General features: G+C 47.0%; 1 protein-coding gene across 2 annotated transcripts in view; it reads right to left on the reverse strand.

Annotated features, from left to right (window-relative positions):
- Positions 1–27,642, reverse strand: part of ABCA2 (ATP binding cassette subfamily A member 2) — an 86,711-nt gene that overhangs the window by 11,196 nt on the left and 47,873 nt on the right. For both annotated transcript variants that reach the window (XM_088459207.1, XM_088459208.1), the window contains 31 exons: positions 26,645–26,827; positions 26,323–26,541; positions 25,752–26,083; positions 24,918–25,077; positions 24,398–24,526; positions 23,291–23,458; positions 23,106–23,202; positions 22,657–22,830; positions 22,194–22,296; positions 21,749–21,863; positions 21,348–21,538; positions 19,960–20,110; positions 18,412–18,616; positions 17,974–18,138; positions 17,413–17,593; positions 17,124–17,336; positions 16,568–16,764; positions 16,317–16,487; positions 16,037–16,209; positions 15,825–15,945; positions 15,441–15,722; positions 14,528–14,737; positions 14,196–14,298; positions 13,470–13,795; positions 12,658–12,871; positions 10,852–10,957; positions 2,961–3,072; positions 2,820–2,880; positions 2,553–2,727; positions 1,812–1,927; positions 277–424 (listed from right to left, as the gene is read on the reverse strand). In XM_088459207.1, the coding sequence (XP_088315333.1) occupies positions 277–424; positions 1,812–1,927; positions 2,553–2,727; positions 2,820–2,880; positions 2,961–3,072; positions 10,852–10,957; positions 12,658–12,871; positions 13,470–13,795; positions 14,196–14,298; positions 14,528–14,737; positions 15,441–15,722; positions 15,825–15,945; positions 16,037–16,209; positions 16,317–16,487; positions 16,568–16,764; positions 17,124–17,336; positions 17,413–17,593; positions 17,974–18,138; positions 18,412–18,616; positions 19,960–20,110; positions 21,348–21,538; positions 21,749–21,863; positions 22,194–22,296; positions 22,657–22,830; positions 23,106–23,202; positions 23,291–23,458; positions 24,398–24,526; positions 24,918–25,077; positions 25,752–26,083; positions 26,323–26,541; positions 26,645–26,827 (5,301 nt within the window). The remainder of the gene's footprint in view (positions 1–276; positions 425–1,811; positions 1,928–2,552; positions 2,728–2,819; positions 2,881–2,960; positions 3,073–10,851; positions 10,958–12,657; positions 12,872–13,469; positions 13,796–14,195; positions 14,299–14,527; positions 14,738–15,440; positions 15,723–15,824; positions 15,946–16,036; positions 16,210–16,316; positions 16,488–16,567; positions 16,765–17,123; positions 17,337–17,412; positions 17,594–17,973; positions 18,139–18,411; positions 18,617–19,959; positions 20,111–21,347; positions 21,539–21,748; positions 21,864–22,193; positions 22,297–22,656; positions 22,831–23,105; positions 23,203–23,290; positions 23,459–24,397; positions 24,527–24,917; positions 25,078–25,751; positions 26,084–26,322; positions 26,542–26,644; positions 26,828–27,642) is intronic.

A 27,642-nucleotide genomic window follows, 5' to 3' on the forward strand; every position in this document is an offset into this window, starting at 1 on the left:
AGACCTCATGTCTTGAAACATAAATTGTGTGTGTTTTGGGGGGATGGGGAGGATTGTCGGTGGCTCTTTCATCTACTGTACTACCAGGACTTCCATGTAACAGGAGACAAAGCTCTAAGGTGACACCTGATAGTCTTCTAAATTACAGTACGGTTATGTCAATATATATCTGCATAGAGATTTCCTGAAGGGATGAACTCTTCCCCACACCGATCGTATGACATAATGGAGCTACTATATCCTGTCCTCGGACATTCTGTGCAGATCGTCACTCACCTTATCGTGTTCAAACAGCTGCAGCAGGAAGGTGGCCACGGTGGCCGTTATTCCAATGAACAGGTTGATGACGATGAGGAAGACGTAGGCCGTGCTGGGCACCTCGAACCAGAAGGAAGCCGGGTACATGATGGGGGTGATTGACCACCTGAAGTAAAACAAAGCATGTGAGAGAACATTCCGTAAGTTGGGAGAAATCCCCTCCTATGGCAGAGCCAACAAATCTGACATTAGAATGAGAATATAAAAATATTCCTTTTCTAGGACCTTATCTGTTTTCGGTTATCGAGCTGGTTAGACCACTGGCAGAGGTGTCATTATTTGTCTTTTTCAATATTTCTTCTGCTGTCAGTTTGCTAAGGTGTGATAAGCACAACGCAATATCTTGGAGGTGAGGCCTATTAGCAAGAGACGTGTGAGGACTTTGGGGGCGGGCCATGATGTTGTGGGGGTGTGGCCAGATACAGAAAGGACAGGAAATAGGCAAATAGGGGTCAGACACAACTACCGAAGTTTGCCCATAGCGTGCTCAGAGGGATAACGTCCAGCTAAAGGGGCATATTCAATTAGCCGCAAATGTCGGAAAGGTTTTGCCTGCCATACTTTTCGCCGGCTTCGCGTGTTCTGGAGGCGAAAACTTGTCGTGCGCGCCACCGCTATTCGCCCTATTCAATTTCAAAGGACGCGAAAGCGGGACACGGCGAAACACAAAGGCGTAAAGTGCTGTCAAATTTGGGGAAACCAGCCTGGCACCCCCCAAAAGATGCACTAACATTGGTGATCAATGTAGATGCCCCCAAATAGCCCTACTGAAGCTATTTGGGGTACTTAAATGCTCTCAATAGCTGCTAATTAGCGTCTTTGCACAAGTGGTGAAGAATAGCATTTAGCAGTTTTTTGTAGAAGAAAATAACTAGTCCCAGCAAATTTGGGGTACATGAAAATGGGTGCAAGTATGGTTAAATAAAAAAAAAAAAAAAAACTTGCTAAATTATAAAGTTTTAAGAAACCTACAACTGCACCTTCAGCAAGCACCTGCAATCCAAAAACACTGCCCCCATACTTGCAGGCCCCCCAAAAGCTTATTTCGCTAGTTTTTAAGTTTGTACCCAAACTTTGTACTTTTTCGCCCCTTTTTTCAAAGTATTTTTTTGGGGTGTTCTTTATTTTTTTGACGCAGTTAACCTTTGGGGGCCTGTCCCAAGGGTGCATGGTGGTTTCCCCACCTTTGCACCCCAAAACCGCAATTCTGCACTTTTTTCTGCCTTCTTTTTCGCCAATACCAATGCATTGACTTTCCGCTAAGGCAAAAAGTTTTTGGAATTGTATACGGGGATAAGTTTTCGCCTGGCGAAATGACGTCATCAGCTAAACATTTCCGCCATAAACGGCTTATCGCGGCTAATTGAATATGCCCCTAAGTCTAGTACATACATCGCCCCTGTTCTAGGCACAATTATTATTATGTTGAGGTTACAGTTCCTTTAAGTCTCTTCTTCTTCTCTGCAGGGTGGCCGGTCAGCTGCAGAACTCACCCGTAGAGTAGGAACAGGGACAGGACAGCTGGGAAGTTGGTCGGAGACGTATACGCAGGAAGGTCGAATACAAACAGGATGATGATGCAGCAGGTGGCAGGAACCAGATAATTCAACTTAAAAAGAGAAAAGAAACAACAAGTGAACATTAAATGCTGATGAAATCACATGGAACATCTCCTAATTGTTACGGCGACTGGGCTGTAATATGATCCTAAAACAGGAAAGAGACGTAGACACAGCAATAGGAGAGGCTGAGAAGATTCAACATACACTCTGGGGAGATTTATCAAACCCTCTAAAGAGGACAATTGGTGGTGTTACCCATAGCAACCAATCAGATATCAGCTACCATTTATCTGGTACAGTGTATAAAATGATAGCTAGATGCCGATTGGCTGCTATGAAAGAACATCTCCACTTGTCATTTCTAGAAGGTTCAATAAATCTCCCCATCTCTATGGCATAAAATATACACCACAAAATGACTATCGCCCAAAGACCACCAAGCGGAATACACCCCCTGTCTCAATTGCCACAGTCATTAAAGTGGTTGGAAAGCTGAAATTTCCCAACAAAGACTCATCACAAGCCCAATAGGACTCAGAACATCAACATCTTCCACCAACAACTTCCATAGAGCGATTTGCTGGGTCTTTATAAATACTGGACAGTTAAAACGATTTACCCCTCTGTCGTGACCCTAGTGCTCACAGTGCGGCCTGTTCTTGCTCAGCTTACCATGTCCCACACGTAGTTGGCCAACCAGTAGATGACCGGATTGCAGCCGCTGACAAACTGAAGGTGCTTGGCCTTGGTTGACTTCTCCGCTACTAAGAACACCACGAAACTCGCAGGAACGAAGGACATCGCAACGATGATGAAGATAGAGATCACCACGTCCGTTCCTTGTAACCTAAATATGGGCAAAACAGAGGTCGATATTAGGAAAACGTCATTGTTCTATTAGGTAACCATGAACAGCGGTGGAAAAGGTCAGCTACGTACAGATAGTCCAAGGACAGGCTGGCACTGGTCTTGTTCAATGGGTGATTGGTGACAGTGATACCTGAAGGAACAAGAGACAGCATATTACAATGAGGCACATTGTACTGTTCGTTATACTCAGACCGAGGTCTGGCCTCTCACCATAAGCAGCACGGTTTCCACGGGATGCAGGTAGGTTGGCTCTCAGGATGGCATTATTCAACGCATTGAGGTATGTGGGCATGCTGTGGTATCCTTTGTTGTTGTAAAATGCCTAAAAAGGGCAGAATAACTGACATGTAGTAGAGGAACTTGGAAAAAGATGACGAAAATATGAGATATGGTAAGAACTTACCCTTGTTATCTCTATTTCTACGAAGTCCATAGGGTTCCACAGGATACCTTGGGGTATAGGTGATGACGTCAGTCTTCAGGCACCACAGAGTTAAGGTTTTCAGCCTCCCAGGATGCATCTGGGTCCCTCTCCTATACCCCGTCCCCGGGCCAAGGCATCTCAGTTACGTCACAAGCCATAGGCCGGAGGAGGAGAAGAAAGAGAGAGAAGAAAAAAAAAAAATCTGGACACTCACAAGAATCACATTCTCACCATAGGGAGACGGAAAAACCGGTGACCAGAATAAAGCCCATCTGCAGTACAGGTGCGACAGGGCGGGAGTCCTGTGGAACCCTATGGACTTCGTAGAAATAGAGATAACAAGGGTAAGTTCTTACCATATCTCATATTTTCTACTTCAGGGTCCATAGGGTATCCACAGGATACCTTGGGGATGTCCCAAAGCAGTATCCTTTAAGGGTGGGGACGCTCCTGTGCTGAGAGGAGAATCTGCCGCCCGAAGGAAGCATCCTGAGAGGCAAAGATGTGAAAAGCGTAATACCTCACAAAGGTATTGACAGAAGACTACGTAGCAGCCTTGCAGATCTGAACTGCAGAGGCACCACGTCTAGCTGCAAACGAAGGACCCACAGACCTAGTGGAATGAGCCCTCACCAAGGAGGGAACTGGAAGACCTTCATGAAGATAAGCTTCTGAAATTGCCATACGAATCCAGCCTGCCAAAGTCTACTTTGAAGCAGGCCAACCCTTTTTACGGAAGCCATAGAGGACAAACAAGGCGTCCGACTTCCTAAAAGAAGAAGTGTGGTCAACATAAATTCTCAATGCCCGCACAACATCCCAAGTGGCGTCACCCACTGAAAGTCCAGGTGAATTGAAAGCCGGCACAACCATTTCTTCATTGATGTGAAAACTGGATACCACTTTGGGAAGGAATCCCGGGCGAGTGCGAAGCACCGCCCTATTCCTATGAAAAATCAGAAAAGGGGGTCTACAAGAGAACCCGTAAATCCGAAATCCGTCTGGCCGAGGCAATGGCCAGAAGGAATATGGTTTCAGCTGTAAGCCATTTAAAGTCCACTGAGTCCAGTGGTTCAAACGGCGGCTCTTAGAGAACTCTCAGGACCACAGCCCAATTCCAAGGCGCCACCGGTGGAACAAAAGGTGGCTGAATGCGAAGAACACCTCGCATAAAGGTGTGCACATCAGAGAGCGCAGCAATCCTACGATGAAACCAGACTGACAGGGCAGACACCTGCACTTTCAGAGAAGCCAGGCGAAGCCCATGATCCAGTCCAGCCTGTAGGAAAGCCAACACCCTAGACAGGCGGAACTCCCTAAGGGAATACCCTCTAGGTCTACACCACCGGAAGAAAGTATGCCACACACGATGGTAGATTCTTGCCGAGGAAGGTTTACGAGCTCTTAGTATGGTTTGCACCGCGGAGCTAGAAAAACCCTCTGGACCTTAGCATGACCGTTTCAACAGCCACACCGAGTCAGGTCCGGGTGAAGACAAGGACCCTATGACAGCAGATTCGGTCGTAATGGTAACCTCAGAGGAACGTCTACTGACAGACTCTGGAGGTCGGAGAACCAGTGCCGTCTGGGCCACTCGGAAGCTATCAACAGTAGCGTACCTCCTTCTTGATTTGAATTTCCGTAATACCCGCGGAAGAAGGGAAAAGGTAGGCAAACTGGAACGTCTACTAGACGGACAGGGCATACACCAGAGACGCCTTTTCGTCTCATGTTCGAGACCCGTACACCGGCAACTTGTTGTTGTGCCGGGACGCCATGAGGTCTATCTCTGGAAGACCCCACTTGTCCACCAGACTCCGAAAGACGTCCTGGTATAAAGACCACTCTCCCGGTTCCTCCTTGCTGGTTTAAATAGGCCACCGTGGTGGCGTTGTCCGACGGGACCTGCACAGGGTGACCCTGGAGAACCGGCTGTGCCCGCTGGAGAGCTCTTGACACTGCATTGAGCTCCAAAATGTTTATTGGAAGCTTCGCTACCGCCCGAGTCCACCTGCCCTGAAACAAGTGTGGACCCGTGACAGCTCCCCAGCACCGGAGACTGGCGTCCGTTGTTAACAGGACCCAGTTCGCCACCCAGAACGGGCGACCCTTGTTGAGGTGGGTCATCTGCAAACACCAGGTTAGAGACAGGCGAACATCCGGAGTGAGCCCCATCGTCTGGGACTTGAGACACTGAGGCAATCCATTCCATCTGGACCGGATCAATAGCAGCAGAGGTTTGGAGTGAAATTGGGCGTACTCCACCATGTCGTATACCGACACCATTGAGCCCAATAACCTCTTTGCCAAGTGTATCGACACTCGACGACACTGCAGACAACTGCGCACCCTCAACTACAAAGCAAGGATCTTTTCCTCCATCACAAAGATCCACTGCTGCCTGGAGTCCAATAAGGCCCCGAGGTGCAGGATCCTCTGAGACGGGGTGAGAGTGGACCTCTGCCAGTTTGTCAACCAGCCGTGACGTTGCAGTACCGCAATCGTCAGATCCAGATGGTGTAAAAGAAGCTCTGGAAACCCCGCTATCAACAGGAGGTCGTCCAGATAAGGCAACAGTCGAACTCCCTGCGTCCGCAGGAGAGCCGCCATGACAGCCATGACCTTGGTGAATACCCGTGGAGCAGTCACCAGGCCAAAAGGCAGTGCCCGGAACTGGAAATGTTCGTTGCAGATTGCCAATCTGAGGAACTGCTGATGGCGCAAAAGAATAGGGACATGCAGGTAAGCGTCCTGGATGTCCAATGACACCATGTAGTCCCCAGGTTCCAGTGCCAGAATAATGGACCGCAGGGTCTCCATCCGAAACAGAGGCACCCTCAAGGACTTGCTGAGGGCCTTTAGGTTTAGTATTGAATGGTAAGACCCATTGGGTTTCTGCACCAAAAATAGAATGGAATAGAAACCCAGGCCCCTCTGGGAAATTGGAACATGCACTGCGACCAGCACCGGGCGAACTGAAGCAGACGCCCCCCACCTTGGGGTCCCCCAAAAGGAGGCCTGGCCCGTCAGGCCGCAGGTTTGTTATCTGACCTAGGAGCCGGACGTCTGGTACTCCAGACCTGTTTCTTGGGCTTGGACAATTTCTTGGCCCCATCCTGCCGTGGAAAGGACTGTACTTTAAGCCTACCTTAGGCCCTGTGAGGCCAAAAGGACGACCCACCAGCACTAGAAGGAATCGTAGCAGACAGAAGACATGCAGATTTTGCTGCTGCCAACGTAACTACAATTTTGTCCAGATCTGGACCAAATAGTACCTGTCCAGACCTTCTAATCCCTTTTTGGAATCCGCGTCCGCTTTCCAAGAACGCAACCATAAGGTGCGACGAGCAGCCACGGCTGCAGAGGAGATCCTAGAGGTGAGCATACAAATATCTAAGGCCGCTTCATTAATGTAAGTGGCCGAGTCTCGGAGAATGCCCACCAACTCGGTCTGTTCAGCCGAACAGTCAGAGTCCAAAGACGCCTCCAAATTATCCGCCCAGCGCTCCATAGCTCTGGCTACCCAACACACGGCCAGAGCCGGTCTGGATGCTTCCCTGCAAGGGAATAAACGGATTTGAGGCAGATCTCCACCTTGCGGTCAGTGACATCCTTCAAGGATGACATCGAAGGCATAGGCAACGTGGCACTTTTGACTAGGCGTGTGACATGTGAATCCACTTGCGTAGGGGATTCCCGCTTAGAAAAATAATTGACCGCAAACGGATAAGCCACGGCTAAGCGTCTCTGGGGCTGAAACCGTTAACCTGGATTTTTCCACGCCTCCTCTAAATGATCCACTAATTGATCAGAAAGAGGGAACACCGTAGCCTCACCCTTAATATCCTTAAAAAGGCATATATGAATGTGGCCACCAAAGGATCAATATCCTCAATAACTAAAGCCGAGCGGACCGCTCGAATAAGACCAGGGATATACACCTTGGACTTAGCGTCCGGCTCTTTGGTACGGAGAGGTTCTTGGTCAGATAGATCCAGAATCTCCCCATGATCTGACGTCTCATCGTCATCCCCATAAGGAGCAGATAAAGACGCCACCGGCCGTTATGAGGCCGCAACACAGACTCCCCCTGTAAAACATCGGACAAATGCTGAACCGATGTAGTTAAGAGTATTAACCCACGCAGGCTCCGGAGAAACCTGGGAAGGGACAGGGAGACTGTGGGGTACCATCAATTGTCTCGGGAACTCCCGCATGGGTGACGACACCACTGACTGCTGGGACAAACCTGTCTGGGTAAACGCAGGTGGCGGAGCTAGCTGGCCCACAAGGGTTGTAAGCGCCTTAGCGAAACAAACCCAGGGAGGTTCCTGGACCGTGACCATAATCGGCCGTGACAGTGCCAGGCACTGGGGGCATAACCCCTCCGCGTTACCCTCCCCCTCCACTATTGGTACCTTACATTTAGTACACATGAGCTGGAGAGGAAAATCAGTCTCAGACATGATGGTAAGTATGTGACACTCACACCTATACGTATTGGTATAGTGTGAATAACACCCTGCACACCGCGCACCGCAAGGGCTTTGAGCAGAGCAAGATCAGGGACAGTAATAAGGCTGACAGTAGAAAGTGAAAGTACAGACAGCAGGCTAGCAGTTCAGTCACATACAATGCAGAAGAAACAAATCCCTGCACTATTAGCGCTGATTCTCAACTACTCAGACCCTCAGGCTGGTAGGACTCAGCGGTGCATACACTTACCTGTGACAAACAGAGGAGAGGTATGCTGGGGGACCCAGACCGCAATGCCACCGCTCACAGGCTTCCAGCAGTGTTCACCATGCTTTAAAGATGGCCACCGAGGAGCAGAAGATGAAGGAGGCCGGCCTGGGGAGGACAGCTGACACACTGTGGCCAATCAGGCAGAGCAGAGAGGCTGTGTGCAGCAGGGGAGGCGCCGGCTGTGAGACAGGGAAAGCGCGCTCCCCTGGCATGCATTTAACCCCTGGGACGCCGCAGTGCATGCCGCTCAGCAGCGGCCCGCTGTCCCAGGGGGTAGTGGAAGCGCAGGTTGGTCGCCTGGCTCCATGCTGCAGCCAGTCCCCAGGGAGCCCCCTGCCTGGGGACTCAGGACCATGTGACCAGCGGGGACCCACCGCGGGACCCCGCTGCTTACCTGCATCCCCTTGGATCCGGCCATGGTCCAAAACATCTGGGGACACCGCTATCCTTGACCCCAGATGTCTACCAGCATCCCCGGATCAGTACCGGCGTTCTGGTACCGGCGGGGTGTAGGGGAGACGGCATGGACGTCAGTACTGACTGTCCATGCTGTACTCCCAGATGTGCAGCCAGCGCTGCCTTTAAAAGAAACTTCAGGGGCTCTTCATAGCCCCCCTCTGCACAGTGCCTCCGACTCCGGCCAGGAACCGACGAAACTGAGATGCCTTGGCCCGGGGGCGGGGTATAGGAGAGGGACCCAGATGCATCCTGGGAGGCTGAAAACTTTAACTCTGTGGTGCCTGAAGACTGACGTCATCACCTATACCCCAAGGTATCCTGTGGATACCCTATGGACCCTGAAGTAGAAAAGACAATTTATAATGGCAACCACATGTACATTATAATGCCCCACCAGGGCGCCAAGGGGGGTGGCATATAGTACCAGGGTCTCTGTAGGGGCAGAGGAGTGCATATGTAACCACGAACTCCTGGATCCTGCGCCCACAAGCACCATAGGATGGACAGGGCAGAGGTACGCCCCCTAGAGTGAGCAGACCCCCAGTAACCATACCCGCTTGATGTCTCAACGACCCTGCTACCCACATAGCCATTAGTTCCACCCACAGACTCAATGATAATCTCATTCCATTACATACATTGTTATATTTTAAATAGAAGAATGAAACCCTGGAAACTACCATATCCTGGGTTTACCATTGTTAGGGAAGCAGTGATTCACAATATAATAGGCAGTGACAGGGAGGAAAAGTGTTAATGACCAGATTCACTTGGTAAAATTCTGGGTGACTTTCTATATCACTGTGCAAAGACCATATAGATGCTGAAAATAAAACCCCAGAAATGTCCGAAGGTTTAATCCATATAAATACTCAGTGTCAAATATATTACTGTATGATCAATGGACCAATTCCTGACTCATTGACTCCTGAATTGGGCTAAACTTGTCAAAATGTCCATCCAGTATCAATAATAAAATAATTTATAAGTACTAAAATAATATTTTGAAAATCCAATCCTTAGCTCTAAGAGGGGTATTCAATATGAAACGTTAACTTCACTGCCGACGTTAACGTTTCATATCGGCGTTTTTACCTGCGTTAAAGTATCGGGCGCGCTCCCGCTTATCCCCGTATTCAATATAAAATTAATGGAAACGGGAACCTCCGAAGTTGGATTTGCGTAAAGTTACGAATTTTTCCTTAAAAAATTTGTAAGACCCCCCTAAAGTTGTAAAAACATGGGGGATCACTATGGGTACCCCCGTTTTAGCCTTTAAATGAAAGTCGGGGATTTAAATAGCCGCAGCGTGTTTTTTTCCCGACATAGAAGAAGTGATGCAGAAGAGCACTTAGGTTATTTTTTTCGTTTTTTTAAGTGGTCCCATCAATTTTGGGGTACATGAAAATGGGTACTAGCATATTTTTAAGTCCCTAAAGTAAGTTTTTAAAAATTCTGCAATTGTGCACCTGCCGCTATAAATCTATTCTAGAAAACACCTGCCGCTATAATTGTATTCTAGAAAACACCTGCCGCATACTTGCAGAATAGCCCTGAACCTATTTCCCTATTGTTAATCAATTTTTTCTCTTTTTTTTTTTTTCACCCCAATTTTTAATTTAATTTTTTGGGGTGTCCCTATATATATATTTTTTTTGACACAGTTCTTTTTTAAATGTCATTCCCAGGGGTGCAGGCTATTTTTTTTAAGCCTGAACCCCTAAACCCCAATTCTGCACTTTTTTTCGACACCTATTCAAATGGTGAAAAGTTATCCCCGTTTTTTATCACAGACTTTTCAAAACTGCGATAAGTCTCTGAAATTGAATACGGTGTAATAGTAAAACCTGCGATAATGACGTCATAGCTCCGATATTAACGCAAAAACTGACTTATCGCTCCCATATTGAATACCCCTGTAAGTCACATAGAACATCCTGGAGAAACTTGTCTCACAATTACAGATATTTGCCCAGGGAAATCAAACTTCACAGTATCACACACAAAAAAAAAGAAAAAAATATTGAAATAGCATGTACGTATAAATAAATGCAACAACATGTAAAAACAAAAAGAGAGCATAAAATAAAAATAAGTGAATTATCTCATTCTGATTTTGGCAACGCGTTTCATGGAATCGATCCACTTCCTCAGGCACTTCTCTTGCTGCTCGTCCAATTTCTCACATATTACGGACTGGGCGCTCATTGGTGGTCTACCTAAGCTTTGCTTTCTTCTAGGTGCCAATAAAGGACTGCAACCCTAGCAATGTTTGACTCCCCCTTTGCATTATGTGTGGTTTATGGCCTTCTAAACATTATAAATACATATATTAATTAGAAATAGAATATGGAAGCCCAGAATTGTGTAGTGAAGAAGGGACACAGACACAAGCTAGACAGAATAAGTGAAAGTATAAGACATTCGATCTGAATCCGACTTGCCATGCAGAAGTGTTGTGGTTATACAAACCTGTGCTGTGTGTCTGACCGCGATCTTCCGTAACTTTGGGGGAGCCTTAGCCTCAAAGGATGCTGGGATAGATTTTTGCACATTTCCAAAGGTCAGCGCCCCGTACCTAGGTTTAAAATAGTTTGAATACTTCTAAAAAGGTGCTTTGAGAACCGTAGGCATTTTGTGTTACAAGGATATAAGAAAGTTTAATTCATGTAACGTCCACTCTCAGCTGTACCTATTCAGGCCACAGAATGGGCAGTGCCACCAGGGGCTGGCTGGCGACTTTTGGTCTGGGGGGCAGACACAAGTAAGTGGCCCGATTTCTCCACCAGCGCATTGCAATGGAGAAAAGACACATGATAATAGCCTCTGTAAGTAAGGTGTGCATAATGTGGGTGTGCTTTAAATAATGTAGAGAGGTTTGCAGTGACAGCCAGATTAGGGAGCATCGCAGTGACTGCCATATAATGCAGAGAGGTTCACAGGGACGATCAGATCAGGGAGTGTCGCAGTGACTGCCATATAATGCAGAGAGGTTCGCAGGGACCATCAGATCAGGGAGCATCGCAGTGACTGCCATATAATGCAGAGAGGTTCGCAGGGAGACATTATAATGCAGAGAGGTTCGCAGGGACCATCAGATCAGGGAATATCGCAGTGACTGCCATATAATGCAGAGAGGTTCGCAGGGACCATCAGATCAGGGAGCGTCGCAGTGACTGCCATATAATGCAGAGAGGTTCGCAGTAACCATCAGATCAGGGAGTGTCGCAGTGACTGCCATATAATGCAGAGAAGTTCGCAGTAACCATCAGATCAGGGAGTGTCGCAGTGACTGCCATATAATGCAGAGAGGTTCGCAGGGACCATCAGATCAGGGAGTGTCGCAGTGACTGCCATATAATGCAGAGAGGTTCGCAGGGACCATCAGATCAGGGAGTGTCGCAATGACTGCCATATAATGCAGAGAGGTTCTCAGTGACCACCTGATCAGGGAGCTTTGTAATGGCTGCCAGATAACGCAGTAATCACCAGATTATGCAGAAATCATCAGTGACCCACATATAACACAGGTATTCTGAGTATACAGTAGCCCTCACACACAATAATACCCCCCCACACATTCACACACATTATTACATCACCCCCAGCACCGACAGTATTAAAACACCCCATCCCCCCAAAGATAAAAATAACTACAGCCCCCCATTGCATAAGTATTCCAACACCCCCCCCCCCTTCCCTCTCAAATATCATGTAAACATGTACACCTCCACTGGCTCTTACCTGCCTGGAAGGCTGCTCTGTCTCTGGTCCCTGCGGAGCTCCAGGGTACATGAAGAGATGACACAGACAGGATAGACCAGTGAAGGGGCGGAGACTCGTGGTGAGGGGGCGGGGTCCTCAGCAGGGACAGGAGGTGATGGATTAATATAGTCAGTCAGGGTAGGAGGGGGCGGGGCCTTCCAGTGAGGGGGCGGGGCCTTAGCCGGGGAGAGGAAGGAACCCGAGGGAAGGGACAGAGGACACAGAGGTAGGTGCACAGCCCCTGCAGCGGAGCGGCCTCGGAAGGAGCGCTGCTCTGTGTGCAGCCACAAACTACATAGGGTGACAGACAGCTCGGTAACAGGCATGGAATGCTGCCCAGCCGCTCTAATGCTGCTATAGTCGGAGCGACTGAGAGCACTTTCTGCCTGTCACCCGGCCGTCAGTCATACCTGTGCACTAGTGATACCGGCCCTCACTGAGGCAAAAGTCTACGGCCCGGGGGGCATATGGCATCCTGCCCCCCGGCCCAGCCCGCCACTGAGTGCCACTCACCGATGCAGTCTGAAGCGATCCGATGTGTACAGCACGTACTCGCTCACATTCCGACCACTGATATCCACCATGATGTCTCCCGTGACCACCTTCATCTGTGGTGGGTGACCACCAACCCCGCTGGGACAAGAGAAGCCAGTTCCCTGCATGGAACAAGTACACCTGACCGGTTCGTGGATCCGCCGGGGGAGAGAAGGGGTGGTGGTGATGGCCTCTGTTGGGAGAGATGTGGAGGTCAGTGAAAGTCTTGTAGGTGGGTCAGAAATGTACAGATGTACGGCTCTTTGGTGCATGATCCAGGAGCAACAATAAACAGGACCTGAAGATACCCTAAATGGGACTTGCAGATCTCTTTACTGGACCTGAATTTATCTAAAATGAGACCCAAGATATCTAAATGGGACCAGAAGATGTCTAATGGGGACCTGAATCTATCTAAATACAGGACCTGAAGACGACTAAACAGGACCCGAAGATGTCTGTTGAGACCCCAAGATCCTAATGGGACCCAAATATATCTAGATTAGATCAGAAGATACCCCAAATGGGACATGAAGACTTCTAAATGGGACATGAAGATATCTATAGGGGACCTGAAGATTTGTAGAGTGTCCTCTAGTAAGAAAAACAAACTTGAACTCTGGATGTATCCCAACTGGAAACCTTGAGATTGATTATGGCATTTGTCAGCATAAATGCCCTCTGCAGGACAGCACTGAATAGCAGGTTCTCAAGGTGACGTCCCCATAAAGTGGAAGCCAATGTCCCTATAAACTGGTCAATCTGAAAATACATCCCTGACTTCTCCTAACCTGGCACAGAGGGTGGCGAGTAGGTAGTGGTATTCCACGGATGTGCAGGGTCCTCATCAGTTGGGTAGTCAGAGGGGGCTGGGGAGGGTGGAGGTGGCACAAAGTTGGACAAAGGCAGCCCCTGTGTAAAGGAATCCACACACATGGCATCGAAGTATTGTGCTGCCAGCATCTTGGACTCGTTACTGTTCAGGTTGAGGGACTGCACCAGCTGGTCCAGGGTGCTATTAAAGGCGGTCTTCAGAACACAGGTGGCCCCGATACCGGACGGCAGGTAGAAGGTGTTGACCAGCATCTGTGGGCTAGCGTCTGGGGACAGTTTCAGCCTGCAAGAGTAATGGGAGATAAGGATGTCTACACGCACACTTTCTTCACCCAACTTTATGATGTGGTTTGTCAATTACCGGTAACAAGTGCGCTAATAAACACTATCATTTAGCACTACATAAACCTCTATAGGGGAGATGTATCAAGCTATGGAAAGAAAAAAAGTATTAACCAATCGGCTCCGAACTGTTATTTTACAGATTGGAATAACAGGATCCGATTGGTGAGCACCATCGCTCTCCAGAGCTTGAAACATCTCCCTATATATATCCTAAGGATTCCGCATTCTAGCTATAAAACAACTTTACCGCTTGCTACGTGTATATAACACTTCAATGTGACACCAATGATCACCTAATTTAAGATGTATTCACAGAGAAGAGTCTCCGAGCAGCTCACCTGTACTCTGGCTGCGCCTCTTTAGCATATGGTACAAAGTTCCCTTTGGGCTGAGTATAGTTGTGATACTGAGATGGGGACAGGATCAGTGGGGGGAGGTCGCCTGATTAAAAAAACAATAATTAGCATATATGGAGGAGCACACAATTCATGTAGCTTTAGGAAATGAGAAACTATTTTTTATTCAAGTGTTGTGCAGTCTAAACTTCTGTAACATAAAATTACAAACCAGGCCCCATAATAGTTATCATTTATTGGCACAGGGTCCCAACTCAAGACTAGAAATATAGTACAGAGGTGCCCATACACAGCTAGGTACACCTGGCACGTACCAATCTCAGGAACAGATAGTGCCACCGTCATGGCGACACACACAAAGAATGCCGGGAGCAGGATTTGAGAGAAGAGGCCCTTTGTGTTCCTCTTGGCGCAGTGGAAACGTTTCACAATAAGTCCATGGAACTGGCGTAATTTTAACCAGGAACCTTCCAGTTTGTAGCTGCCTTGTCCATCCTCTATTGGCTCCTCTACCTCTGGATCATCTTAAAAGTAAAACGCACACTGGATGAAGCCATTTTCAGGTTAAGACCGAGCAATGTTTCTTAAGGTCACACTAATTTATGACCGTTTACATTAAGCGGTCTGTACTCACATTTATTATTTTGCTTATTTTATTACAAAAATTCTTGTGGTTAAAACACTTACTAAATCAGTCTACAGGACTTATTCTGGATGAACCCACTCTGTGGAATGTCTTCCAAGCTACCCTCTTAACCTCCCTAAGCAATATTTTCCCAATTACCAAACCAGTAATCTGTTTTATCCGATTTTCTTCCCTCTACACAGCTCAAGCAAAACTTACATGTGTTCTCTTTTTAAACTCTCAGAGCAACATTGTGTGATTGGACCACTTATCCCAAACACTTTATATCCTTGCAATCTGGCTGGACCAATATGTATCGTCACTTAACCTTATGTATCAAACTCCTATTGCACTATATATTGCAGAGACAGAGACAGAGCCCTCTTGTCTTTTATTACTGTGTTTGGACCAAAATCAGCCAGAGCAGATTTACTGAGATGCAAACGCTAGTTAATTAAAAACTGAATGCATAGCAGCATTCACTGAATATATGATATTTGACTATGGTTTTGGGGGTTGAATTTAACTACCCTAATTCCATCTATGGCTATGGAAAGGTAAAGTATTACATAACTGACTTAATCGTTAATTTTGCCACCTACCATGCAGACTCAGATTCTCTGCCTCCTGCGAGGTATCAAACAATGGTGAGTAGTCTCCATAGAACTCTGCGTATGCCCCGCCTTCTTCTCCTCGCACAGAGCCTACAGAAGAGGAGGAGCCAGAACGCAGAGACCCGGGGGACTGGCCAGGACGAATACCCGATGCAAAGTTGTTAAGTTCCACCTCTGGCTTGTCCAAGGCATCAGCCAATAATGGGGGCTCAGTGCTGTTGTCAGGTTGGATAACAGGTCTGAAAGAGTCTTTCTTGGACTCCTTTAAATCTAGAAAGTAGAAAACACTGTATTAATGTAAAATAAGTCACTTTGAAGTCATCAACCCATCAAATACATCAATCGCCCTCAACCAATATATGTGGTACATACCTGCATCACTGTTCTCCAGAGACTGGTCTTCTTCAGATACCTTTAGGAAAACTTCTTCTAATGTCGTGTCCATCAGCCCAAAGCTGGTCAGATCTAGGTCACTTAGGTTCTGCTCCAGGTGCTGCCAGGGATACAAAACCAGAAGAAGTTTGAGGACAAAGCAAATGTATAAAGTCCATTACACCGATGTAGTGACCTGGATGTTCCGTTACCTGGAAGAGGCGCTCAAAACAGCCTTTCCTGACCGACTCGCTGGGGAGAATGTAGGACAGCTCAGTATTTGTGTCCGAGACCAGCAGACAAGAGGCCACATACTTCTTTATAAACTGAGAAACCCGGGACTCTGAGCAGGGGCTGATGCAGGAGGTGGGAGTATGGCCAATATCTACAAGTAGTGTGAGGCGAAGGACAATTATTAATAGAAATAAGAAGGTCTTCCTCTTCCAACAATGTCGCATCTGTTACTGGCTTTTGTCACCATTTATTACAGACCTGGGCTGCTTTGCTTCTTCACTACCGTCAGTTTGTAGCCATCGCCATATGTACTCTTAAGAAAGAGTGGAGATCCGCAGCATTTCAGCTTTCCATGGGAAATAATGGCAATGCGGTCTCCCAGTAGATCGGCCTCATCCATGTGGTGGGTGGACAGAAGAATCGTGCGGCCTGTGGAGTATTGAGTGTGCATAAACAGCCGTTCAAAGGGTACTAAACATTACAGTGGATTCCGCTCTGAAGGCCCTCACCCTGTTTGTATTTCAGAATAAGATCCCAGATCGCCCTCCTCGCATATGGATCAACGCCAGCTGTAGGCTCATCTAGAATAACAGCTCTGGAACCTCCGATGAAAGCGATGGCCACAGACAGCTTCCTCTTCATCCCTCCAGACAGCGTCTGAACCAAGGAGTGTCGTTTGTTTGATAGCTCCAAGTCTTTAATCATCCTAAAGAAGGGATAACATGAGATCAATCATTTCCACCTTACCTGGGCATACTGGGCCACTTATTGTACCACTTGTCATCGGTCAATGACTTCTGGTCTTCTGCAGCAAAACATAGGCTGACAGTGTAACTATCTGGCCACCAGTCATGGACCAACCCATTCCCTAGGCCAACCACCTTGGACAATCTGCTGTTTGTTTCCTGGACCATGACCAGCGGATCATCCAGTCAACAATTTCTGACCACCAGAAGATCCACCTTCCTCATCCAACAAAATGACCTAACATATTCAGTCAACAATTCTAAGTATAACAGAAAGAGACACATTTGCCACCCGCAATCACTATTTCTCAGGACATACTTGTCCATCTCCTTGCGTATCACCTCCTCAGCCATCCCTTTCAGTCGGGAGTAGAACCACAGATGCTCCTCAACTGTCAGCTTGTCGAAGAGCACATTGTGCTGAGGACACATTCCCATGCTTTTCCTTATCTCATTCATCTCTGTACGGATGTCATGCCCATATATGGTGGCCGAACCAGAGGTTGGGGGGAAGAGCCCAGTCAAGATGGACCTGTTAGGGTAAGATCATTATGAGACTTCCTCTTCTGTTCTCATTCTGGAATGCAGAGAGGATTAACCAGACTTACATGGTGGTGGTTTTGCCTGCCCCATTATGTCCTAAGAAAGACACGACCTGGTTCTCATGTAAATTTAGGCTCAGTTCGTTCAGTGCCAGTTTCTTGCCGGTCTTGTAGATCTTGGTGAGCTTGTCGATGCACACAACTAATGGCAGGTGACTGGGTTCCTCCTCAATACCACGTGTCTCCTCTGAGAGATTCAAAGAGGAATAATTGGTACAATGTATGACAAGAAGATTTTTCTTTCTTTTTTGGATGAGAGACTATAGCTAGCCATACGCAGTTCACTGTGCATACACATGTATGAGGAAACCTAAAAGATCTGGCTATCCAGCTCTTGGGCTAATGTCTAATTCTAACAATGTTACCACGGTCAGGTGATGACCACGTACATGTTCAGATGTGGTAACTTTAACCAAACTCACCTTCATATGTTAAGCTTAACTGGTGGTATTTTTGGTAACATACACTGGACTGAGATTGGGGGGCATATGTGTGGTCATCTATGGACAATATATGTGTTTGTGTAAGAAGAGCTTTAGCTGAGGTACTATGTTGGAACGGATTTACCTAGTAGGCGACTCTCCATGGCACATGCTTGGTCCTCCTCCATGATGCTAAGACGAGATGGACGGGACCAAGGCCAAGACCATTCCCAACTTTCCATACGCCCGCTTCCAAGCCAGTAGGATCTCTGGAATGGGAAGTACCAGGGTCGGGGAAGACCATACATGCCTAGAACAAAAGGGAGTTGATTTTTTGACAATTAGGGACCAGCCCACCATGTGCAGAGAAGAATAAAGAACTGGTTAGGAGTGGGGTAACGCAAGGAGAATAAGTGAGGCCTTTGCAAATACAGATAACTCTGCTCAAATTATATTTTATGAAGCCCTTTTCTGAAAAAGTTTTTACAAAAAATTGAGAAAAGACTATAAAATAAGACAGGGACGGGATATTACCAACTGCAGAACAGGAATATGGCAGACATCTAGGACTCTCATCGCTTACCTGGGTGAACGGCTTCAATGTACCAAGTCAGAATGCCGTAGACCACTGCATCTATGATCAGCATCATCATAGACAACATGAGGTTAAAGTCATCGCCTTCCACTGGAGACTGGCTGAATGTTTTCCACTGGATCCCTACTCCAGCCATCTCGTACAGTGCAAAGTACTTGGAGCCAAGACCAAAGGCTGTTGTAGACATAAGTGACTGTATGGGGAGAGGACAAGACAGTTTCAGAATGGTGGACACAGGGGACAATATGGAGAGGGGACATTCAGAGCGTAGTTCTAGACTGTAGATACAGTATGTAATACAGAGATAGATCACAACAGATAAAAGGTGTTGACTGCTCTGCTGGCAAATTCAATAAACTGTTATCTTCTAGTTTGGGTCACTGGCCACGCCAAGACTGTTCTGAGCCCAAAAACATTGATGAGGTTTACGTTGTATGTCAGGGAGTGTGTTGAGAACATTAATCTTTGTAGGATAGTGTTATGTATTACATATACATGTATTACCATACAGTAATTATGAAATTCACAGAGCTGTGCAAGAGGTGACAAACAGTATAGGGAGACTCATCATCACATAAGTAGAAAGTATGGTCAAGAAAACATCTACACAATAATAACAGGTAACATAAAAAGGTGACAGTAAAAGAAGAAAGCAGTCAAAGGAAGACAAAAAGGGAGAAAAAGAGAGAACCAGAGGCAACCTGGATTACATATGTGACATGGAAAGTATTGGGCCTAGGTGGACAATTGGGAGGGAGTTCAGCTGCCAAGTGGGTAGATCGCACGGGGAGGAGGAGGACAGGAGTGCATGATAAGTAGGAGAGCTCTTAGATTCTATCCACTGCATCCATGTGGCAAGATATATCTATATTTGAAGTAAAGAGCTGCGCTATTCGTACAAGTTTTTGTATGTGGCCAATGACAAGACAACCAAAACCCTGGGCCAGATGGAACCAGGCAACTCAGGATATCTGCAGTCAAATCAGATCTATTAAGTCAAAAAGGGGGCAATAAGAGGGTACTCCCACCAGACATGAAATAAAGTACCCGTATCTTTCTCTCATCGCCAGCAGAGAGGGGACACAGACCTAACAAATGTATTAGCTGCAACTGGGCATCGATACCACCTGGTGAGCTCTTTGTACTGGGTTTCTTGGACCTCAGAACTGGAGGAATGAGCATTAATGACTTGGAAAACCTTATCCAAGACTACCCTGCCCCACCTTGAAGCTAGGTCCCAATCCCATATTTCAGTGGTGTGGGGCTGTGGGATATAGGCCAAGCAGGAGAATTTTATTGTACGAGTTTTACATATACCTTGTAACTGGAAGTCACACTGAAACTGGAGTAGTGTGTAATGATCTTTAACAATGATGCGGAGATGAGGAGGACGAGTGGCCATCTCATCTTTGGCACATTTAGAATGAGTTGGTGAATATGGTCATCTATGTTGACATGCGACCTGCTGCCCTGAGTGTCGGGTGCTATATCAGATGTGGGGTGTGAGAAAGACACGGGAGATGAGATATTACTCACAGCAATGCACTTCTCAAAGGCGGTGATCTTATCATGGGCCACCTCCTCCCTGATGGCCACGTACATGTAAGGGACGTAGCTGAGGAAGTAGATGATCCCACCACAGGCCGAGGCCAGCTTAGCTTTGGAGTACAGTACAGAGACCAGGAAGCTGCAGGAAGGTGAGGGACATGGTCAGTGGGTGTAAACACAATAATACGTATTGAAAGCAAAGTCTGTTTAGGACGCGCTGACACTCTGAGGGTAAAGTGCATTGTTAAGAAACCTTACTTGCAGGCGCAGCGTGTTCCCTATACAGAGCAGTGGTAATACAATGGAAGGACGCAGTGTTCATGCAATCACTAAATAGAACAGTACTGCCAAGGATGCCACAGACTCACTGCAGTGGTAATGTTTCCACCACTTGTGGAACGTGTATAAATACCATATAGGTTGCGCTTTACCCCTCATGCACTATACCTGCAAAGTGTGAATAAATCCTTACAGTAATTTTGTTCAAAAATGATTCTTACATCACAAACTACACAATATCTATAGAAGAACTCAGGTAAGGTAACTACACTTCCACTAACCGCATGGACAATGACCAGAGTGGGGACCGGTTCAAAGCCCGACAGTGGGACATCCAGACACCAGCTGGTAAGTACCCTAACCCTCCCTTAAGTGTGCCTAACCCTAAAACTCCAGGGGTGGTGCCTAACCCCAAGTCTCCCCCAGGGGTGCCTAAACCTAACCTGCCCAGGGGGGTGCATAACCCTAACCCTCCCCTAGGGGTGCCCATCCCTAACATCCCCCCCAAAACCTAACCCCGCTACACTCCCTAAACCTAACCCTTCTCCCCACACCGCACCCATAGCTAACGCTAAGGACGCCCCGGACTTACCTCGTTCGGGCTGTCATCCTTCGGTGTTCCAGTGTCGGGATTAAGATCGGCGTCAGTATTTCGCCGGCTATCTTAAGTCCCCTGTCGGGATATGGACTGCCGGCATTTAGTCCGCCGGTCTATAAACTGCATCTCCACTGACACAAGTAAGGTAATAACTAGATCAGCCACTCAGCTGGGGGAAACCTCAATGGCCTATAATCAGGAGGACAATCTCACCAGCAAATGCCATAAATGGGATGCAAGCAATAGGCATCTCTCTTTCTGAGACTGATAGGCCTGACAGCTCTGGAAGGGACACTAGTTTTCAGTCGTAATATAGTTGCTCACGCGCAGCCCACGATCAGAGCTTCTAAAGTAGAGGTCTAGGACTGATAGCCGCTGGTTATACTACCATTGATCTGGCCTAGACTTCACACCTAGCCGCTTCCGTGGGAGTCGGTGAGCTAAAGAACCAACTGGAGATCCATGATAAGCCCCAACCCATCACCTACTGTCTCCTCACCAAAACATGATGGTGGCCACAGCGTAGATGGACAGGAAGAGCCAGATGATGAAGACGTTGCTGTGCATGAGGACCTGGCCGTACTTCAGGATGCCGGTCAGAGCTGTCACAGAGATAGAGAGCTGGACAAAGCCCGTAATGAACCAGGCCACCCAGTGTACAGCATTATTCAGACCCATCATCTTCATCACCTGAAACAGGGAAGAAAAATAAGAAGACGTTGGTGCACATGGAGTTCAAGCTCTTTGAAACACTGTGTAATTTTAAATCCAGTAATTTTTTTTTTTTTGGGGGGGGGAGCATTATCCACCATGTTTGAGAGCAGTACACTCACGATACAATAAGGAAACTGCAGCGCTATGAGAACGTGCCACCATATCCCACCACGCCACTCTCCTTACCTCCTTCAGCCGATGTTCCTTCTCCGCCACAATGTGCTGGATCATCATGGCCACCGAATACACCCACGAGATGACCATACACAGTGGCATCATGTGCTCGATGACAAACAGGAAGCTGTGGAGACACATTTTATATTTATCCAACAGTTCACATAAGCAGCATTTGCGTCACAGATTCTGGCCAACATGTTCTATCACTGACGGCAATCACTGTAACTGTATGTTTTTATGCTCAGACATGGACAATGAGTAATGGACGTATATATAAACGTGTAACTCCGATAAGCAGAGATCAGTAACAGTCATGTCAGGAGCTACGTAACATTATTAACTATCCCTTTGAACCTACAGTATGTTCTGCATTCACAAAATACCAGCAGGGTACCGCAAACTGATTCTGTAGCATCGCCGCAGGACTAGCATGGTCACTTAATGTAACACTTACTCATCACGTGTATAACACGGATAAGGAAACATCTGCACATAGTTCCCTGGTTCCACCACATCACGCCCCACGACTGTATTAATTATGGCTCTCTCCATCATATCTGTAAAGAGAATGAACACGATTGATGACTTATTTTCTGTTCTTGGAAGATTTTCCGACACTTTACATTGGGGCTGATCATCTCCCCATGTTCGTGTGGGTTTCCTCCAGGGTGCTCCAGTTTCCTCCAACACTCCAAAAACATACTGGCTGACTAACGTTAGAGGGGCCGCAATAGAGAATTGAGCCTGTAGGCTTCATAGGGACGGGACTGATGCGATTTATTGAACATTGTAAAGCGCAGTACAATATTTTCGCGCTACTAATGATAGCAGAAGATAATCAACTGGTCACCACCATACCCGGCGGTTGCTGCTGTAACCTATATTAGCATGAAGTCTATGGAAACCATTGTAATCACCTTGTATCCACACAAAGCCATACAGGAAATAGAAGTGTTCGCCAGTGTTGGGCCCAGGTCTCCAGTAGGCCCGGCGGATCTCATTAGTCTTTTCCGTGAAGCTGGAATTTTGCCGGATCTTGTACATGACGTGTGGAGGGAGGGAACCATCTGGCTGAGTCTGGAAGATCACGCCTAGAAGACGAGTAGACGGCTTAGCTTGGCGACCATAATACAAAATCGCAGGGTAGCCGAGGATGGAAGGGACACAGATAGGATGAAGCAGACATCACAAGATAGTGGACAATAGGGGGTATATTTACTAAGGTGCAGGTTTCTAGAAGTGGAGCGGTTGCCCATAGCAACCAATCAGATTCTACTAAACATTTAACTAGCACCGTCTAGAAGATAGTAGATCCAAGCTGATTGGTTGCTATGGTAACATCTCCGCTTTCATTTATTGGACTCACTTGCAAACACTGTCACATTGTCCTGATAGGCCTGGTTCAAGGTGTAATTCACAATACTGTCCTCATTGGGGAACCCTTTAAAAATGTCTACGCTCACCTATGTGAGGAGAAATGGGGAGAGAAAGCTGGTTATCCTATGCAATTGCATAAAAATGAAACACATATTCAGGACACGCCTCCCTCACCTTAGACATGAAACGCGTCCATCCGCAAGCTGCATTATCAATGGTGTCCAGCTGCTGCAGCAGAGTGCTGGCGTTGAGGGCGGTGAAGTTGGAGCTGAGCGCACGGCGGAGGAGCTCGCTGTCTGAGCCATTCAGCAGCTCCGGGTGTCTCTGAAGATCACTAGTAAACTGCAAGAAATGTCATCAGACAGGGTGAGAGCCAAACGGGCAGGAGGAGAGTGTCAAAGCTCCTGTGAAATGCGTTAGCCCGTGCAACCAAACCTCAGAAATCCTGTAACAAGGAATGATTCTATATGCCCAATCAGGTTATTCCTCTGCCTTGTTCCTACATCATTTACACACAGACATATCAGCCTCGTCTTCTCTACGATGTGGCAGCGAATCCTGAACCTTTGCAAGGTGGGACTTTGCAAGGTGGGACGAATTACTAACGCCCGTGGTGCAGTCCGCCATCCCATCATGGGAAAACTTTTTTACCATATAGTATATAGCAGCTCTGGAACGGTTACAATGAACCTGAGGCTTTAGATTCCAGGAATCAAGCACTGTAATTAAGGCGGAAATATTTAAATCTTATAAAGAGTGGCCAAGTAACCTAGTTCCCCATAGCAACCAATCAGCTTCTAGCTAACATTCTAGTGGCCAAGTAACCTAGTGGAGAAGTTCCCCATAGCAACCAATCAGCTTCTAGCTAACATTCTAGTGGCCAAGTAACCTAGTGGAGAAGTTCCCCATAGCAACCAATCAGCTTCTAGCTAACATTCTAGTGGCCAAGTAACCTAGTGGAGAAGTTCCCCATAGCAACCAATCAGCTTCTAGCTAACATTTATCAAGTATAATTCTATAAAATGATAAGTGGAAGCTGGCTGGTTGCTATGGGTAACTTCTCTACTTTTTAAAAGGTTTGATACATCTCCCTCTAAGTGTTGGGGGAAGATTTAGAGATTAGATTGCTGCTCAGGTTCCAGACGCTGAGAGGGGGCTGAGCGCCAGTAATAACAGACAGCGACAACTAGTTACGGACAGCCAGTGGAACTCTATAAGCACAGAGGCAGAGCAGATACGTCCCGTCAAACAGCCACTGAGAACTCAACGCGTTTCACCCACCTGCTGTAGCCACTGAATGCGTTGCTGCAATATACCGTCCTCAAGCAAACTGCGGATCTCTGCGGAAATGTTCATCCACATCCTGGCGTACTGGGTCACATTCCCCACAAATGCAAACGTCTCATTTGCCTGTTACATTAAGGGAGAAGTTAGCCGTACTAGTCCCTTAATTATAGTAAACCTTATGTGCACACTATAGATGTCTCCAGTTTCCAAGGGGTTAAAGTGTTTATGAATTCCAATTAAATAAAATTTCATATCATTGCAACGTAGAAGAGAACCAAAAGCATGGATATTTTATTTTATACAAAGCGGAGAGTCCTTTCATCTACAATGAGTACAGTAAGTCTGGTCTACCATAAGGTGGCGCTGCAGCTCCCTTGATTGAAATTACTGCAGACTCCTCATATTACAATTGTATGTAATTAGGACAGAAAAAAAACTAATGCTAGAACTTTCCATGCGAGTTCAATAAAGGAGCCTAAACCACCGCAAACCCACCCTGTGACAAAGGACTCACCTTGCGGATGACCATGTCAACTTCTGTCCCTACGGGAGAGTAGAGGATTTTGGGGTTGCTGGTCATAAGGTGCACGTGGAGCCCCAAGTTTCTCTGTTCTTTGTTTGTAAACCCCAGAGAGCTCATGTTCCCCTGCTTCAGGGCTTCCGGCTCTATGGTTCTGGAGGACACAAGTGAAATATTTGGGGTCAGCATAGAAAGGTTGCCCATGGGCATTTGCCTTAAAAAAATATATATATCTGGCATGGCTGTAAATGTGGAATAGAGCTTAGGGTAATTGCAGAAATGGGATCCCTGCCTCTCAGAGGATACCATCAATCCCAACCTCCATAGCCTCTGTAACTGATCCTTTTCTTTTAGTAGGGGTCGTGTCCCTCTGAATGAACCCCAGCAGCAATGCTAGTCGATGGGCAGCTGGTAACATTTAACCAATAAGCCGGCCAAGTGGTGCGTTACCAACAACTGACCCAAATTAAATTTGGATACACAAATAAGTGTGTACATTAAGATAGCCGGCCAGATATTGCTGAATACAACTTGTATGCTGCAATACAGTGTGCAGGAGGTGGTGGTATATTTAGAATACTGCCCTAACAAGATATAGTCCCTCCAAGACACTTTTCAACCCTCAGACATGTAGCCGCTGTAGCACAATGAAGTATGCTATATATTAACGGAAGCCAACACAATTAGAAGTCCTACTCAAGCCGGTCTGTAATACCTTCAAACTTTTTTCCAATGATCAGGAAATCAATATTTACATGGGCAATGATGGCATTACTGATGGCGTCTGGGGGGGGCATTCTATAATTACATACACACACTGGCACTGACCGGTTGATACCACAGAGGATGGGCTGTAGGCCAGCCCAGAGCTGAACGAAGGCGGAGAATTGGCTGCGCGGGTTCTCTTCCTCGCTCTCTTGGGCCTTGCCCTCCTCCCCTTCTGCTGTGGAGTTGGTGCTGTTGCTAGAGTTGAAGTTCCAGCTGGTGGAGTTGGCAGGTGTAGGGGCAATCTTGCTGGTGCAGGCACCTTTGGGCAGCAGCTTGGCCAGAGCTGAGAGGATGTCCACATCCTTTAGAATTTTCTCGACTTGAAGCAGGTCTTCCAGTAGAGAGTGCAGCCGGTGTTGGGTTTCCGTGGCGTTCACCTCATCCAGATGGAGCTGAGACGTATTAACGGTCCATTAAGAACAGAACGTAAACTATCATAGTTACTGTAATACAACGTTTGGTGCCAATTGCAGTCAACATACAATGGTGGAAAGAATAGTGGCCCAGAAGTATAGTAACATACTATTACACTATGATCATTATACTGTACATATGGGATAAACAGCTGAGGTTCAGGGTTGTTTATAATGATCAAAGTACAACAAATATGGGGTGCAGGGTGGTCACTTACACGGCTGACAGTCTTGCGTACGTCCACCTGCTCCCTTAGCTCATCTGATAGCTCTTGAAAACGCTCCAAACGTTTCGGCTCATTCCCATCACATACGATGTTCTTATAGGTGGTCAGCAGAGACCTTTTGGCCTCAGAGACCCCAAGGATGCTCCCAAGCTTGTCCAAACTGCCCTCACAGGTCACGGACTCTAGCGCCGTCGGAGTGAAGAGAATCTCCTGATGGGAAGAAGCAGGACATTGGCACCCAGTGCGGGCATCGCAGGTATGTGCAGCACAATTAATCGTAGCTAGTCTTCAGAAAGTGGAACATGATCCGTACCTCCAGCTCTTTCACCATGGCCTGAGGGTCGTAGGTTTCAGAAGACGCATTGGGGACCGCAAGGCCAAGGGCCAGCGTCAGGAGCCGGAGAAGAGCCAGCCTGTGTCCAGATTTCAAGGGATCCCGGAGAGCCTTGTGTATCAACCCTTCATGCAAAGATTTCCATTTTTCAAATATATTACCCTAGGACATAATAGCCAAAGTCACATTCCAACCTAATGCATATTGGGAGGGGATATATCAAACCTTCTATAGAGGACAAGTGGGGAAGTTACCCATAGCAACCAATCATCTTATAGCTATCATTTTACAGATTGTACTTGATAAATGATAGCTAGAAGCGGATTGGTTGCTATGGGGAACATCTCCATTTGTTATATTTAGATAGGATACATCTCCCCCATTGTGTGTGCGCACACACACACATAGAAAATCGTATGTAATGAAAGCGCAATATTAGCAACAGTCCGTGGTGGCAGCCATTTTTGTGTGGACTGAGAATACAACCTCATCCCATACAAATGTCACTAGTTCCTAATAACTAGATTTCTGGGATTCTACTGAAAATTGGTCCATCCAACAAAATGGTTGCCACCACTGTGTGTGGGTATACTATGGCCTTAGTGATGTCCGTAGTTCCTAGTGATTTCACAGTTTGTATTCCCATAGAGGCCCGTATTCACTTAGCCGCGATAATTTTGCAGCTGACGGCGGAATCTACTTCCTGCTTACATCGCGTGTTTTTGGCCGCGGAAACTTATCGGCACATCCCCGCTATTCGCCGTATTAAATTCCAAAGGACGCGAAAAGTTGGACCGGAGAAACACAAACAGGCGGAAAGTGCTGTCAAAAATGGGGAATTCAGCCTGAGGCCCCCCAAAAGATGCACTAACATTGGGGTTCGATATAGAAGTCCCCGATTAGCCCTCCTGAAGCCATTTGTGATTTTTCTTTTGCTGTAATTTGCTTCAATTTAGCGTCTGCACAAGTGGTGAAGA

Source organism: Taudactylus pleione, unplaced genomic scaffold, assembly GCF_031769625.1.
Source record: "Taudactylus pleione unplaced genomic scaffold, aTauple2 ptg000897l, whole genome shotgun sequence".
NCBI lineage: Eukaryota > Metazoa > Chordata > Amphibia > Anura > Myobatrachidae > Taudactylus > Taudactylus pleione.